At 42.5% G+C, this 17,109-nt stretch overlaps 1 protein-coding gene across 1 annotated transcript; it reads right to left on the bottom strand.

Annotated features, from left to right (window-relative positions):
- Positions 1–742: 742 nt before the first annotated feature.
- Positions 743–15,745, bottom strand: crls1 (cardiolipin synthase 1). Its single transcript, XM_060933122.1, has 7 exons — positions 14,894–15,745; positions 10,721–10,858; positions 10,475–10,604; positions 7,901–7,986; positions 6,734–6,802; positions 1,244–1,335; positions 743–1,128 (listed from the first exon to the last, which is right to left on the bottom strand). The coding sequence occupies exons 1-7, from the start codon at positions 15,425–15,427 to the stop codon at positions 1,038–1,040; spliced, it is 1,140 nt and encodes a 379-aa protein (XP_060789105.1). The 5' UTR covers positions 15,428–15,745; the 3' UTR covers positions 743–1,037.
- Positions 15,746–17,109: the final 1,364 nt, after the last annotated feature.

Raw genomic sequence — 17,109 nt, 5'->3', positions numbered from 1 at the left:
TTTTGACTAGATGATGAGATATTCAAAGTCTTCGCAATTTTACATTGTTCTGAAACTGTTCCACAATTTGTAGACGCAATTTTTCACAGCTTGGTGAACATCTGCCCATCTTTATTTCTCAGAGACTCCGCCTCTCTAAGATGCTCTTTTTATACCCAGTCATGCTACTGACCTGTTGCCAATTGACCAAATTAGTTGCAAAATGTTCCTCCAGCCATTTCTTTTTAGTACCACTTATTTGATGGCGGCCTTTTGTTGCCGCCATCAAATTCAAAATGAGCTAATATTTTTATGAAATCGTAAAATGTAGATTTTAGAACTGTACCATTTTGTAAAACTGTACCATTTTAAGAAAAAAAAAAAGGTAATTTTGAATTTGATGGCAGCAACACGTTTCAAAAAAGTTAGAACAGGGTTATGTTTACCACTGTGTTGCATCCCCTCTTCTTTTAACAACAATCCGTAAACATCTGGGAACTGAGGAGACCGTTTAAACATTTGATATGTTGTCTATGTTCTATTGTGAAAAATGTGTTTATAAGATTTGCAAATCATTGCATTCTGTTTTTATCTTCATTTTACACAGCGTCCCAACTATTTTGGAATTGGGGTTGTATTTAGTAGTTATAAAATGCAGCTTGCAAGCATTTAAATGCTGCTCTAAACTGCTTGACAGCACCTTTGAGTTCATTTACTCAATATGACTTTTAAATGAACTTTCAAACAAGAATGTTCAAAACAGTTTGGGTTTTGAAGTCAGTTTTTAATCACAAATCTGCTGTGGTGATTCCAAAAGGTACAAAATAACATTCCACAGAAGTATAGCCTGTGTACTGACTGGATATATTAGACATTTGTGGTGCACCGAGATACTAAAATAATCTGATTCAAAAGGTTGCTGTACAGTAATAAACTTCGCTCCAAAGAAAACTGGACCTCAGCATCAATTTGAAACATGTACACAGATAGACAGCAAAATGATTCCCAGCCTTATTCACCTCAAAGCGTTATCAAGTTACACTGATGACACAAGAGAACTACTTTCTGTTATTTAATACTTCAACAGTTTTTCTTCCATAATGGTAGTAGCTGTAACCAGATGCTGCAGTTGTCAGTGCAGTGATATACCTGTAAATAAAACATGTGCAAATTATTAGATCATGTGTGTGTTCTGGCCTTGTGTGAGATTGAGTCAGATATTGAGAAGGCTACAACTTGCGAAACGGGATGAGGAAATACTTACCACAGTGATTGCAGGAAAACACTGTCAGTGTAATGAAAGATTGGAGAAGCGAGTGAAACAGCCACCAGAAATAGCTGGATTGCAGTGTTGAACTGTAACACACACACACAAAAAAAAAAAAAAGCACTTGAATTAATTTTGCTAATGTATTAAAAATTGACTGTCACTTCAGTTCAGTTATGCCACTGGAGAGAAATAAAGGAAGGATGAGGCAAAAAAAAAAAAAAAGTGTAAAATGTCGAGGTGAACAAATGAACAGATTTCAAGTTGCTCGAGAAGGGGAAAAAAAATCCTATTTTTTACTCATTTTAGCAAAAACAAAAAAGTTTTTTTTAAATTGCTGTGCATGTTTAAAATTCAATGCACTTCAGGGTGTTCAGTGCACATTGAAGCTATAACTACAGCACACAGGGTGGCCAGACGTCCGGCTTTAGGCCGGACTGTCCGTCTTTTCAATGTCTTGTCCGGGGTCCGGCGCAGCATCAAGCCAGACGCACATTTGTCCTCCTTTTAGAGACGATGAGCGGAATTATATAATATTGACTTGCCAGACTGGAAGAGCAGAGTTCTAGAATAACGTTTTGTAGGGAAACTGCAGATCTGTGCTGCACACTAGTAATCTACAATAAAGAGCCTATGGCTCGATGTTTTTTGGCATGCAATGCGAACTCCGCATCGCGAGGCGTTGCGTTCTAGAATGGGTTGTGCTCTATCATCAAAGGATAGAGCACAACGCATTCTAGAACGCAACGCCTTGGAAACACGAGTCTGTCCGGTAGACCAGCTGCTCACAACTTAACTTGTTAGGATATGGATGACAGTGCAAATGCACATCTACTATATCTACCTTAAGTTTAATTTCAGTGGTTTGTTACTCCACAATGTTTTTAATAAATACAAATATGGTGTTCTAGCCAATTAAGAGCTAATACATGAATTATAATAAATACTATGAATGCTTTAAAACGTTTTATAATGTTGCTGGTTATGTTGCCTATTCGTTCTTTGAGAATCTACAAATGTTGTGCTTTTTGGTACTCAGCACCTTAAGTTTAATTTCAGTGGTTTGTTAACTCCACAATGTTTTTCTCATCTCATCTCATTATCTCTAGCCGCTTTATCCTTCTACAGGGTCGCAGGCAAGCTGGAGCCTATCCCAGCTGACTACGGGCGAAAGGCGGGGTACACCCTGGACAAGTCGCCAGGTCATCACAGGGCTGACACATAGACACAGACAACCATTCACACTCACATTCACACCTACGCTCAATTTAGAGTCACCAGTTAACCTAACCTGCATGTCTTTGGACTGTGGGGGAAACCGGAGCACCCGGAGGAAACCCACGCGGACACGGGGAGAACATGCAAACTCCGCACAGAAAGGCCCTCGCCAGCCCCGGGGCTCGAACCCAGGACCTTCTTGCTGTGAGGCGACAGCGCTAACCACTACACCACCGTGCCGCCCACAATGTTTTTAATAAATATAAATACTGTGTGTTCTAGCCAATTAAGAGCTAATACATGAATTATAATAAATACTATGAATGCTTTAACCTTACTCTTTTTTCCCCACAATCATAATCTTTAACCCTACAAAATTGCGATGTTGATTTCACCAAACTTGAGTGACTTGCATAAAAATAATCCATTCTCAATCTTGCCACTGTGGTTTACATAAAAATTTGAGGGCTATGAATCAAATGGGATTTGCCATTATTCACCCTAAAATTGATTAGAATGCAGGAAATTGCATCTAAGAAATACAAAATTTTCCGGGGGAGGGCCCCCAGACACCCCCCCCCCCCCCCCCGTCCAAATAATGTCCTCCTTTTTGGCGTTATGGAAATGGTCACCCTAACAGCACATGTGACTCGAGACAAATCTTGCTACCTACTACACAAACATCAGCCATGGAGCAATCTTGTTGATAGCGGTTTTATTCATGTACCCTGCTGAAAGATAAATGATCTTTTCAGAATCAGCAATTGCAGGTATATGAAAACACGGACAAAAACCAAGCAAAATAACCTCAAGTGCAAACCTGCCATAGCTCTTCTGTTTTAGAACACATAATTTCATGGTTAAGCATGTTGAAAGAAAAATATGCTCGCCAGACTCAAATAATATCTTTTACGTGTGTTGGAAGGCCAAAAACTTGCTGATTTTCGTTGAGGGAGTAAACATGTGCCACAATAAAATACTTTTTTTTTTTGAAAAGGATAATGACTTGTTCATTTCCCTTAGTCTGTATTAAAGGGGAACCGAAGTCATTTTTAAACTTGCTTTATTTCTTAATTAATGTGTTATTCAATTACGGTTTCGGTTTTATTAACCTTATATCGTGACTCGTATTGGCATATTATATTACACTCATCAGCCTTTTCGGTTTTTAGCCACGTTGAACGTACAACCCTGACTCCAAAAAAGTTGGGACAAAGTACAAATTGTAAATAAAAACGGAATGCAATGATGTGGAAGTTTCAAAATTCCATATTTTATTCAGAATAGAACATAGAGGACATATCAAATGTTTAAACTGAGAAAACGTATCATTTAAAGAGAAAAATTTGGTGATTTTAAATTTCATGACAACACCACATCTCAAAAAAGTTGGGACAAGGCCATGTTTACCACTGTGAGACATCCCCTTTTCTCTTTACAACAGTCTGTAAACGTCTGGGGACTGAGGAGACAAGTTGCTCAAGTTTAGGGATAGGAATGTTAACCCATTCTTGTCTAATGTAGGATTCTAGTTGCTCAACTGTCTTAGGTCTTTTTTGTCGTATCTTCCGTTTTATGATGCGCCAAATGTTTTCTATGGGTGAAAGATCTGGACTGCAGGCTGGCCAGTTCAGTACCCGGACCCTTCTTCTACGCAGCCATGATGCTGTAATTGATGCAGTATGTGGTTTGGCATTGTCATGTTGGAAAATGTAAGGTCTTCCCTGAAAGAGACGTTGTCTGGATGGGAGCATATGTTGCTCTAGAACCTGGATATACCTTTCAGCATCGATGGTGCCTTTCCAGATGTGTAAGCTGCCCATGCCACACGCAGTAATGCAACCCCATACCATCAGAGATGCAGGCTTCTGAACTGAGCGCTGATAACAGCTTGGGTCGTCCTTCTCCTCTTTAGTCCGAATGACACGGCGTCCCTGATTTCCATAAAGAACTTCAAATTTTGATTCGTCTGACCACAGAACAGTTTTCCACTTTGCCACAGTCCATTTTAAATGAGCCTCGGCCCAGAGAAGAGGTCTGCGCTTCTGGATCGTGTTTAGATACGGCTTCTTCTTTGAACTATAGAGTTTTAGCTGGCAACGGCGGATGGCACAGTGAATTGTGTTCACAGATAATGTTCTCTGGAAATATTCCTGAGCCCATTTTGTGATTTCCAATACAGAAGCATGCCTGTATGTGATGCAGTGCCGTCTAAGGGCCCAAAGATCACGGGCACACAGTATGGTTTTCCGGCCTTGACCCTTACGCACAGAGATTCTTCCAGATTCTCTGAATCTTTTGATGATATTATGCACTGTAGATGATGATATGTTCAAACTCTTTGCAATTTTACACTGTCGAACTCCTTTCTGATATTGCTCCACTATTTGTCGGTGCAGAATTAGGGGGATTGGTGATCCTCTTCCCATCTTTACTTCCGAGAGCTGCTGCCACTCCAAGATGCTCTTTTTATACCCAGTCATGTTAATGACCTATTGCCAATTGACCTAATGAGTTGCAATTTGGTCCTCCAGCTGTTCCTTTTTTGTACCTTTAACTTTTCCAGCCTCTTATTGCCCCTGTCCCAACTTTTTTGAGATATGTTGCTGTCATGAAATTTCAAATGAGCAAATATTTGGCATGAAATTTCAAAATATCTCACTTTCGACATTTGATATGTTGTCTATGTTCTATTGTGAATACAATATCAGTTTTTGAGATTTGTAAATTATTGCATTCCATTTTTATTTACAATTTGTACTTTGTCCCAACTTTTTTGGAATCGGGGTTGTAGTTTGTATGGTCCACGGCAGGCGTCGCTCATCCACGCGATCTTCACGAGCCTTGTGCGAGACTTCAAACGTGAAGCATGAGCGCCGCCATTTTGAAAACTGTTTACACAGCGGCCAGATCGCCATATCATTCCAACTTAGATTCCTTTCGAGATTTGCCAGCTTCATCAGTGATGGAGTGTCAGTCCTGCGCGTTGTGGCGCGTGCACCTGAAGGCGTGCCTCGGGCTGCGCACGCGCTGATTGGACTCCAGCACGCGCACCGTGAACAAGGCGCACCTGAGCTCAATTAAGGAACTACGTGTTTGCCTATTTAAGGACTATGCTGATGCATTTGCATCGCGAAGTATTACAATATGCATGTACGCATTACCGAGCCTTTCTACCTGTTGTCTTGAGTTCCTGTTTCACGATCCTTGTACCCGTTTCTCATTCTTGTCCTCGCTTAGCCTTTGATGTACTGTTTGCGCCTCGACCGACCCTTTTTGCCTGTATTCTCGTTTTTGATCTAGCCTGCTGTTTTGGATCGTTTGCCCGTGTATACATCGTCTCACTGTATATATATTCTGCACTTTATTAAACTGTATACTTCTGCCTCCCTCGCGTATGTGACATGGAGATTATTCCATATGACTTCGAACCAACGTGGAGTACAGAAGAGTTGGAAAGACAACAGGATAAGGACTAGTCCATCACACTGGTATTTACGTCATTACTGTCGCACAATTAAAACGTGCCAGATCAGGCGGCTGGTGGGTTTTTAAAATAATAAAACACATGCATGTATTTTTGTGATAAAATACATATTATACTGAGCACATTTCCCACATAATATTCACTAAGGTTTCAGACAGCACTACAAAATGGCGTCCCCACTATACAGTGCGTTATATAGTGTGTAGGGAGCAATTTCGGACACAGGGAAAACTTCCGGCTTGGTTACGTCAGCATTCGAAAGAGGGTGCGCGCGTCTTTTGACAACGTCAGCAGATGTTGGTCACTTTGATTTCCGCTGTACGTTTTACTTCCGTCCTACGATGTCTCGCACAGGTCTCAGCGAATCTCGTTTACGGCCATTGCTTTGACATATGGACTGATATATTACAGAGCATATTTCAAACACTCATAACTTGTTATAGCAGTGACAAAATGGCTGTCAGAAATGCATTCCTATATTTTATAAAACTAAATAAATAGAATTTTGATTTTTTAAAAAAATTTGCCTTCAGTTCCCCTTTAATGCACTTAACTAGCCAACCACATTATTACATTATGTTACATTACATTACACTAGCTACGACGTCTTAGAATGAAATTGAGGAACACACTGAAGCTTTTATTTGCATGATTAGGAAGCTAATGATTTTACCATTCGTTCACCACTGAACCTTTAACCAAAATCCCTGAACCAATTCATTTCAGATTTTCAGTGATGAAACCGAAGCCAAGCAAGTTGAATAGCAAGTTAGACACGATACCTTGCTTATAAGAGTTGGTTTAAGTTGGGCAGTAGTGTAGCAGGGGTTGAAAAACTTGCTGAGAGTTACCTGTTAAGAAGAAACACGTTACAGAGGTTAAAAACCTGTTTAAAAAAAAAAAATCGGTACCCTATGGGTGCATGTGGCTACTGATTATAAATAAAATTGTTTTCTGATCCCATGTCCATACAGTAAATATAGTATCTACACATGTTATCAATTCTACTCACCTCATCTCTTGCAAGCATCACCAAGCTGTGAGCAGCATCAGGGCTCGGAGTATTTTGGTTACCAATTTCGTTTACCGCGTTTTGTTCAAAATACAATGCTATGAACTAGATCTATTTTCAAAATAGTAAGAAAGCACTTGTTCATGAATTGTCTTAGAAGCATTATGTAGTACTAATGAGCACATTTTGTTTCACAAGTGTAGTGTAAAGACTCTAAAATTAAAAAATTAAAGCGAATAGCAGAAGTTTGATATCGGCTTCTCAATATATCTGCCAAAAAGATTAAAAAAAAAAAACAACCTTACAAAACCTTTCATAAAGACCAAACAAAAGCTGTGATAATCAAAAGGTAAATTTTCTTAAACTAAACACCACTGACTTGATATCGAATCAGTAGCCTTGGCGAACCACAGGGTGAATTTCATTTATCTTTTTATCTGCTGATTATCTTCCAGTACTACGAAGTTATAACGAGGTTTCTCTTATTTCGTTTCTGGTTCTGACTGGTTCAGAAGTTTATCAAGAAGTAGAACGGGTAATCGAACTTGATCAGGATAAGTGCTGATTGGTTACGAAGTTTCGCTATTGTTACACTCAATCTTACATTCATACAACACGATGACATAACGGCTTCGCCACTCGTTCTTATGTACCTTTGATAACGCGAGATCAACTGTTCGTATCGCGAGATCACGATTCGCCGTTCTGGTGATTGTAATGCGTATGCGTAGGCGCTATTGTTACACTCATTCTTACAACACGATGACATATTGGCTACTGCCTCGCTTCGCCTCTATGAGGCAGTAGCCACAAAAAAAATAATGCTTAAAATACTCCTTATTGTAAGAATTATGATGTTTCATAATTAACAACAACTATTGTTACCAAAACTTTACAAATGACTAAAATTCCATTAAAGATTTTGGTTCATACTTACAGGAGGAGGGACAGTTTTGTAACGGACGTAGAAAACTGCACCAATTAAAGCCACATCCCTGGAGATCACCAGTGCTGTGAGTGGAACTGTAGAAAAGCAAAAACAAGTTTATGATCAAATATATAACAAGAAATCACTGCATTCCTATGCAGGTTAGTATTACACAAGGTCTGTTGTGTCATATACAGTGGTGCTTGAAAGTTTGTGAACCCTTTAGAATTTTCTATATTTCTGCATAAATATGATCTAAAACATCATCAGATTTTCACCCAAGTCCTAAAAGTAGATAAAGAGAACCCAGTTAAACAAATGAGACAAAAATATTATACTTGGTCATTTATTTATTGAGGAAAACGATCCAATATTACACATCTGTGAGTGGCAAAAGTATGTGAACCTTTGCTTTCAGTATCTGGTGTGACCCCCTTGTGCAGCAATAACTCCAACTAAACATTTCCAGTAACTGTTGATCAGTCCTGCACACCGGCTTGGAGGAATTTTAGCCCATTCCTCCGTACAGAACAGCTTCAACTCTGGGATGTTGGTGGGTTTCCTCACATGAACTGCTCACTTCAGGTCCTTCCACAACATTTCGATTGGATTAAGGTCAGGACTTTGACTTGGCCGTTCCAAAACATTAACTTTAATCTTCTTTAAGCATTCTTTGGCAGAACGGCTTGTGTGCTTAGGGTCGTTGTCTTGCTGCATGACTCACCTTCTTTTGAGATTCAGTTCATGGACAGATGTCCTGACATTTTCCTTTAGAATTCGCTGGTATAATTCAGAATTCATTGTTCCATCAGTGATGGCAAGCCACCCTGGCCCAGATGCAGCAAAACAGGCCCAAACCATGATACTACCATCACCATGTTTCACAGATGGGATAAGGTTCTAATGCTGGAATGCAGTGTTTTCCTTTCTCCAAACATAACGCTTCTCATTTAAACCAAAGAGTTCTATTTTGGTCTCATCCATCCACAAAACATTTTTCCAATAGCCTTCTGGCTTGTCCATGTGATCTTTAGCAAACTGCAGATGAGCAGCCATGTTCTTTTTGGAGAGCAGTGGCTTTCTCCTTACAACCCTGCAATGCACACCATTGTTGTTCAGTGTTCTCCTGATGGTGGACTCATGAACATTAGCCAATGTGAAAGAGGCCTTCAGTTACTTAGAAGTTACCCTGGGGTCTTTTGTGACCTCACCGACTATTACACGCCTTGCTCTTGGAGTGATCTTTGTTGGCCGACCACTCCTGGGGAGGGTAACGATGGTCTTGAATTTCCTCCATTTGTACACAATCTGTCTGAGGCTACGTTTACACTAGACCGTATCTGTCTCGTTTTCTTCGCGGACGCACTGTCCGTTTACATTAACCCCCCTGAAAAAGCGGGGAAACGGGAATCCGCCAGCGTCCACGTATTCAATCTAGATCGTATCAGCTCCGGTGCTGTGTAAACATTGAGAATACGCGAATACGCTGTGCTGAGCTCTAGCTGGCGTCTCATTGGACAACGTCACTGTGACATCCACCTTCCTGATTCGCTGGCGTTGGTCATGTGACGCGACTGCTGAAAAACGGCGCAGACTTCCGCCTTGTATCACCTTTCATTAAAGAGTATAAAAGTATGAAAATACTGCAAATACTGATGCAAATACTGCCCATTGTGTAGTTATGATTGTCTTTAGGCTTGCCATCCTTCCACTTGCAAGTAATAAGTGATATGCGCTGGGATCTCACACACAGCGGCTCAGTCCCGAATCGTGGCTTGTTCACTTCACTCGCGCGCTCTGTGAGCTGCGCAGGGCCGGAGTGCGCACCCTCCAGAGGGCACTCGCTGTTCAGGGCGGAGTGATTTGGAGCGCAGGATGCCTGCGGAGCCGAGCGTATCCGCGTATTGGTGTTGCTGTGTGCACGGCTAACGGTTTTAGTGTCAACGCGAATCGTTTTAAGAACGTTAATCTGATGATCCGCTGATTCGACGTAATGTAAACGTAGCCTGACTGTGGATTGGTGGAGTCCAAACTCTTTAGAGATGGTTTTGTAACCTTTTCCAGCCTGATGAGCATCAGCAACGCTTTTTCTGAGGTCCTCAAAAATCTTTGTTCGTGTCATGATACACTTCCACAAACATGTGTTGTGAAGATCAGACTTTGATAGATCCCTGTTCTTTAAATAAAACAGGGTGCCCACTCACACCTGATTGTCATCCCATTGATTGAAAACACCTGACTCTAATTTCACCTTCAAATTAACTGCTAATCCTAGAGGTTCACATACTTTTGCCACTCACAGATATGTAATATTGGATCATTTTCCTCAATAAATAAATGACCAAGTATAATATTTTTGTCTCATTTGTTTAATTGGGTTCTCTTTATCTACTTTTAGGACTTGTGTGAAAATCTGATGATGCTTTAGGTCATATTTATGCAAAAATATAGAAAATTCTAAAGGGTTCACAAACTTTCAAGCACCACTGTATATTATATGATGGCTATATGTTCTCTCTGTGAACACTTTGAGATTCACTTGTAACATGAACCATTAATAAATGTAGCATTCTGGTTGCCAACCTGGGATGAGCTGTGCATAGGTCAAACTGATGTACAGTACGCTAACAAGGATCTTATCAGCGAGCGGATCCAGAGCGCTACCCAGAGCCGACTTCTGGTTTGGCCAGTTTCGTGCAATGTAGCCGTCCAGCTGTGTAACGAGAAGCACTATAGAAGTGAGTCTGAATTTTCCAATATAAAAAAAAAGTGTGGTGTTGTGTTCATATATGCAACATGAACTCATTACATCAGGACACTTGATCTTACCAAGTCAGTCGCTCCTGCCAAAGCAAACAGTCCAAGGGACACGTAGAAATACTGTTCTGTGATTAAGTAACCCAGGACAGGAGACAAGACAATCCTGGCCATGCAAAGAAAATTGGGGATCGTCCATGGATTTTCATACTACGAAAGATAAAGAGAATGAGTATGAATGTATTATAAAAGTTAAAAATACTGTAAATGAAAGGTGGTACTGGGTAAATTTGGCAATGTCAAAAAACACAAAGAAAAAGCACCAGCATATTAAGAAATATGTAAGCACAGAGTGTTGTTTTAGACATGAGATAAGATAGCCTTTTATTATCCCTCAAGGGGAAATTTACGTGGTTACAACAGCAAAATATAAAGAGAAAAAGATAAGGCAGTGAAGGAGTAGTGCAAAAGTACCAAGGAGATATATATAAGAAATAAACTACAAATTGGGGCGGCACGGTGGTGTAGTGGTTAGCGCTGTCGCCTCACAGCAAGAAGGTCCTCGGTTCGAGCCCCGGGGCCGGCGAGGGCCTTTCTGTGCGGAGTTTGCATGTTCTCCCCGTGTCCGCGTGGGTTTCCTCCGGGTGTTCCGGTTTCCCCCACAGTCCAAAGACATGCAGGTTAGGTTAACTGGTGACTCTAAATTGAGCGTAGGTGTGAATGTGAGTGTGAATGGTTGTCTGTGTCTATGTGTCAGCCCTGTGATGACCTGGCGACTTGTCCAGGGTGTACCCCGCCTTTCGCCCGTAGTCAGCTGGGATAGGCTCCAGCTTGCCTGCGACCCTGTAGAAGGATAAAGCGGCTAGAGATAATGGAGATGAGATGAGATAAACTACAAATTTAGAGATAAAAAATTAACACATTTGCATAAATTAACAGGTTTGCAGATAGACAGTTAGCATAAGTGTATTACAAAGGTGAAATTGCACATCTAAGTATTACCCAGGTAGTATTGCATAACGTCGCTGTCAGGTCAAAACCTGCTATGTGACATTTTTCCTTTTTTACCGGAGACGTAAAAAACTGAACATAACTCTGAAATAACAAGCTGAGAAGCCAGTAAAACTTGACTTGTTCTATTATTAGCTTTTCTAATTAGCATAATTGGAAGCACGAGGTCAAAATTGACCAATCAGCATAGAGAACCCAATTTGACCTAAATTGTCACATAGCAGGTTTTGAAATGACAGCGACGATAAGCAAGTAGGTATATTGCACAAGAGCCATTTTAACCATGTGTAGCTAGCAGTTCGCTGTAAAGTACTGATGCTGATGGTCAGTGCACACAGAATACGTTCAGAGGGGTTTCTATGGATGTAGAGGTGATCTGGACAGTATTGTTCATTATCGTGAGGTGCCGGTTGTACAGTCTCACAGCAGTAGGGAGGAAGGAGCTGCTATATTTCTCCTCAACACACCACAGATGGAGGAGCCGGTCACTGAAGGAGCTGCCCAGTGCTGCTACTGTCTCTTGCAGTGGATGGGAGGTGTTCGCTATTAAGGATGACAACTTGGCCAACATCCTCCTCTCCTCCACTACACAGCCCAGGACAGATCCTGCCTTCCTAATCAGTTTGTTAAGTTTTTTTCCTCTCTGCTGTTGTGAAACTGCTTCCCCAACAGACAACTCCATAGAACATGGCTGATGTCAGCACAGAATCATAAAATGAATCATTAAGAAGAAGCAGCAGCCGCCTTTATTTGTCACATGCACACTCAAGCACACAGTGAAATTCATCCTCTGCATTTAACCCATCTGAAGCAGTGAACACACACACACACACACACACCCAGAGCAGTAGGCAGCCACACTACAGCGCCCGGGGAGCACAAGGGCACTTCAGCCCAAGGCCACCCCATGTTAACCTAACTGCATGTCTTTGAACTGTGGGGGAAACCGGAGCACTCAGAGGAAACCCACACAGACACAGGGAGAACATGCAAACTCCACACAGAAAGACCCCCGTCGGCCACTGGGCTCGAACCCAGAACCTTCTTGCTGTGAGGCGACTGTGCTGCCAAGATCCAAGTGGGACAATTATATGCACTGGAGTGCAGTACAGTTTATTGATGTTTCTGATCAGATGCAGTATTCAGGGGTGGCACGGCGGCGTAGTGGTTAGCACTGCCGTCTCACAGCAAGAAGGTCCTGGGTTCGGCCTCTCAGCAGCCAGCGAAGGCCTTTCTGCGTGGAGTTTGCATGTTCTCCCCGTGTGTTTCCTCCAGGTGCTCCAGTTTCCCCGACAGTCCAAAGACATACAGGTTAGGCTAATTGGTGACTCTAAGGCTACATCCACACGACAAAGGCAACGAGATGTTATTTAAAAATATATCGCGTCCAAATGGGCAACGATCAGTAAAATATCAGGTCCATATGGCAACGCAACGCTTGCTGAAAACGATGCAATACACATGCCACACCTCTAGGGGCGCTATAAGACGGTCCCTTCGGAGACACCAGAACAATAGAAGAAGTAAGGACGCATGCGCATAAACTATTATGCACGAGACTTCATATTAGCCACAAAGTCAGGAAAATCTGTTCGTAAAACTACATTATAACGACCAAATACAATGAAAAGTATTTTTCCAGTCTCACCTGTGAAAGGTAATCCCATGTGATCTCGTTTGGACGGCAAACCTGTTGGTACAGTTAAACGCAGCTAATCTTTATTCTCTGCTTTGACCTATCCAATATGGCGGCGAGGATGACGTATGATTCTACGCGGAAGGCGGCGTCTTTAATGGTCCGGAATAAATTGAATGCTACATGTTGATGGATTAATTTGTTCTTCTACACCCTTTTTGAGGAATGTATTGTAGAACTTAAACCAACATCTGAAGAGGCGAGATCACTCCTTTTTTTCCCTATTTTTGCTAGCGGGATTGACTCTGCCCTAAGGGCAGAGTCTCTCTCTCTCACTTTGCACCATTACACAATAAATATTCACAGTGAAAATATTTTGTAAGCGCGTTTCATGAACCAAGTTATAGGATTTGTTGACAACTCGCATCGAGTTCGTTACACTTCTACCCGGCGTGAAGCACTCACAGTCATGTGGTTGTGACGTCATCGTAAACAAATCCGTTCTACTCATCCAGACGACTTCACAACGGCAACGTTGCCAGATCTTTCCACTCTGGAACCCGTTCTCAAAAAGATTGCGTTTTGGGCACCAGGCCTAAACGATAAGCAATTGTATCGGAGTCACCTGAATCCGTTGCCGTGTGGACAGGGCCTAAATTGACCGTAGGTGTGAATGTGAGTGTGAATAGTTGTTAGTCTCTATTGCCGCTTTTCCACTACAAACGCAGCTGAGTCGAGCTGAGCGGGGCTGTTGGAGTTGCATTTCAACTACAACCGCGCTGAACCGTGCTGGCTGGAAGTGGGTGGACACATTGGGTGGAGTTAACGAAAGTGGGTGGACGTCACGTGATGTCGTTAAGCAGCGCAAACAGCGACATCAGTGATCTTTTAAGCGGTAGTCTCACGACCCGAATAGTAAACAATAAACATGGAGTCGTTAGTGTTGCTGGTCTTGGTGCTGTGGCTTGTTGTCACCGACAATGCGGACAGATACTGGCAAGAGCGTATAGATGAGGCGAGGCGCATAAGGCTTCAGAAATTCTCGTAATTCGTAATTATTCTTCTTCCGGGTTTGCGGTGTTTACAGATCCCAGCGCGCTCGCGGGGCGTGTGTGGGCATGTGAGGACACTCCTCCTCACCAATCAGTGCACAGGGGAGTGTCTGCTCATGCCCCCAGCCTCACTCGGCTCACTTTGGCTCGCTTCAGCCCCACTCCAAAACCGTGCGAGTTTTAGGGGCTAAGCAGGGCTGAAGCGAGCTGAGTCGTGCTGGTTTTTGGTAGTTGAAACGCGAGCCGTGTCGGGCTGAAGTGAGCTGAAGCGAGCTGAAAAAGGGTAGTGGAAAAGGGCCATATGTATCAGCTCTGCGATGACCTGGCGACTTGTCCAGGGTGTACCCTGCCTCTCACCCATAGTCAGCTGGGATAGGATCCGGATAAGCATCTCCAGATAATGGATGGATGGATGCAGTATTCAGCTCAGGAGTTTATTTCCAGTTTAGTGTGTGTATCAGGGCAATCTATGCTGGATTTTGGACCTGGGTGAGTTGGAATGGTGAACTCTGCACTATGAAACAATACTGAGTGATTTTTGCTTACCAGCTCTTTATACTGCAGGCCGTTAGATGGAGATGAGGAGGAGGAAGAGGCACATTGATTGGTTTCTTGCTTCAAATCTTTGTGATCTTTAAATGCAGGCTTTCCTGGTGCAGTACAGTATCCCTTTAACCTCGAGTGAAGGCCAGTATTAATCCCGTCACTCAAAATGCGACCCAAAGCGTGCAGCTGATGGTTCGAGATGTTCACATTTGGTCTGTTGAGTGGAGTCTGACTCGTCCTTGGAGTTAGTTTGTTAATAAACGGCAGATTTGTGGGAAACGCTGGATTCACAACTTGCTCGACAAAGTGCACACAGACAGGCCGACAACCAGGAGAGAGAAAGTTTGCTTTCAGTCTCTGACGAGGTTTAGTTCCTGTTCCTGCGGGTGCCAGCTGAATGCTGTGGCCACAGATCGGAGGTGACCCTTTAGACTCCAGGACCTTAGTGTACCTCGGGGCTGTCCCAGCGCTGATCCGTGCTCCGTGCCCTTTCGCACAACCTAGCAGGTGATTTCTGGAAAAAGCTAGAAACATGGCTAGCACAAACTTTAAACCACCTTATGTCATAAATTATATCCACCGAATCGTCATTTGCTTCTTTTCTCATCTCGTAAGCGCAGCTTTGGTCTCGATCCTGTCATTATTTTCCTCTGTGTCAAATATTTCACACGTGTGTTGGGTCTTGCCGTATTCCGGACCCCCCTTTTTTTTTTTTACGACAGTCGTAAGTGAAGCGGCGGAAAAAAAAAAACCCTACAGCGCCGGATTCCAGTTTGTCTGTATTTAATTTGTCATACAAAAACTTCGACTGAAATAGATTAGACTGGGAAAATAGAATTTAGTTCCTTAAGTCACTTATTTTAAAACAAGAACACAACACGCATGCGCTGTATCAGGAACCCTGTCAGGCTAACTTAAAGATACAGTGCATCATATACATACTCACCGGTCAATTTATTAGGTACACCCATCCACCTATGGAATCAATTTTGTGCCAAAATGTTCGTACAAGGGCGGCACGGTGGTGTAGTGGTTAGCGCTGTCGCCTCACAGCAAGAAGGTCCTGGGTTCGAGCCCCGGGTCCGGCGAGGGCCTTTCTGTGTGGAGTTTGCATGTTCTCCCCGTGTCCGCGTGGGTTTCCTCCGGGTGCTCCGGTTTCCCCCACAGTCCAAAGACATGCAGGTTAGGTTAACTGGTGACTCTAAATTGACTGTAGGTGTGAGTGTGAATGGTTGTCTGTGTCTATGTGTCAGCCCTGTGATGACCTGGCGACTTGTCCAGGGTGTACCCCGCCTTTCGCCCGTAGTCAGCTGGGATAGGCTCCAGCTTGCCTGCGACCCTGTAGAAGGATAAAGCGGCTACAGATAATGAGATGAGATGAGATGTTCGTACAATACTTTTGAAATATCAAACAAAAATGACAAATCAAAATACAAAAAAAAGTCAATTTTTTTAGACTGGCAAACAAATTACTTGTGTAATCGTGCAAAATATATCAGTCTATTACTCTTCAGAAACCTTTTGTTTTTGTTCCGCGTCTTTCTCAGTTTTGTTTGACGTAATTTACACTAAGTAACTTTAAAAACGCACATTGATAAAACTTGCTGAATTCGTGCTGAGTTTATCTCAAGAAGAAAAGAAATATATCACAATGGAAAAATAACTTCGTTCCGCCCGAATAAGTTCCAAATCTGTGCTCAAATCAGAATTTAAGGGAGTTGTACTCAATAACGTACAATATGACTCGGGTAGTCAATGACATGGACAGGCTTTAATTTTCAAACAAATTTTGCATACACTGTACACACACAATCTTGCCTATAAATACCCGGGGGAAATGATGGGAAAATTGTCATTATTGAAGATGCCACGCCTAAGCCAAAATCAACGCGAACAGGCCATCGGGATGTTGTGTGCCGGAAGTACACAGACAGAGGTCGCTCGGCACTTCGGTGTTCATCATTCGACCATTTCCTGTTTGAGTCAGCGTTACAGACAGACAGGGAACACCAGGGATCGTCCACGCCCTGGTCAGCCTCGAGTCACGACGCCAGTTCAGGATCAGCACATCAGGCTAGCTCACCTCCGTGACAGATTCCTGACACCCTCAGTCACTGCTGCTGAGACCCCTGGACGACACAGACCCAGAATCTCCAGCATGACGGTCCGAACATGGACCAACTGTCACTTTGAATTTTTTTATTGTGAATTAATTC

Source organism: Neoarius graeffei, chromosome 11 (genome assembly GCF_027579695.1).
Source record: "Neoarius graeffei isolate fNeoGra1 chromosome 11, fNeoGra1.pri, whole genome shotgun sequence".
Classification (NCBI taxonomy): domain Eukaryota; kingdom Metazoa; phylum Chordata; class Actinopteri; order Siluriformes; family Ariidae; genus Neoarius; species Neoarius graeffei.
The sequence above is the reverse complement of the archived record's forward strand: the minus strand, read 5'-3'. Positions and strand labels throughout refer to the sequence as shown.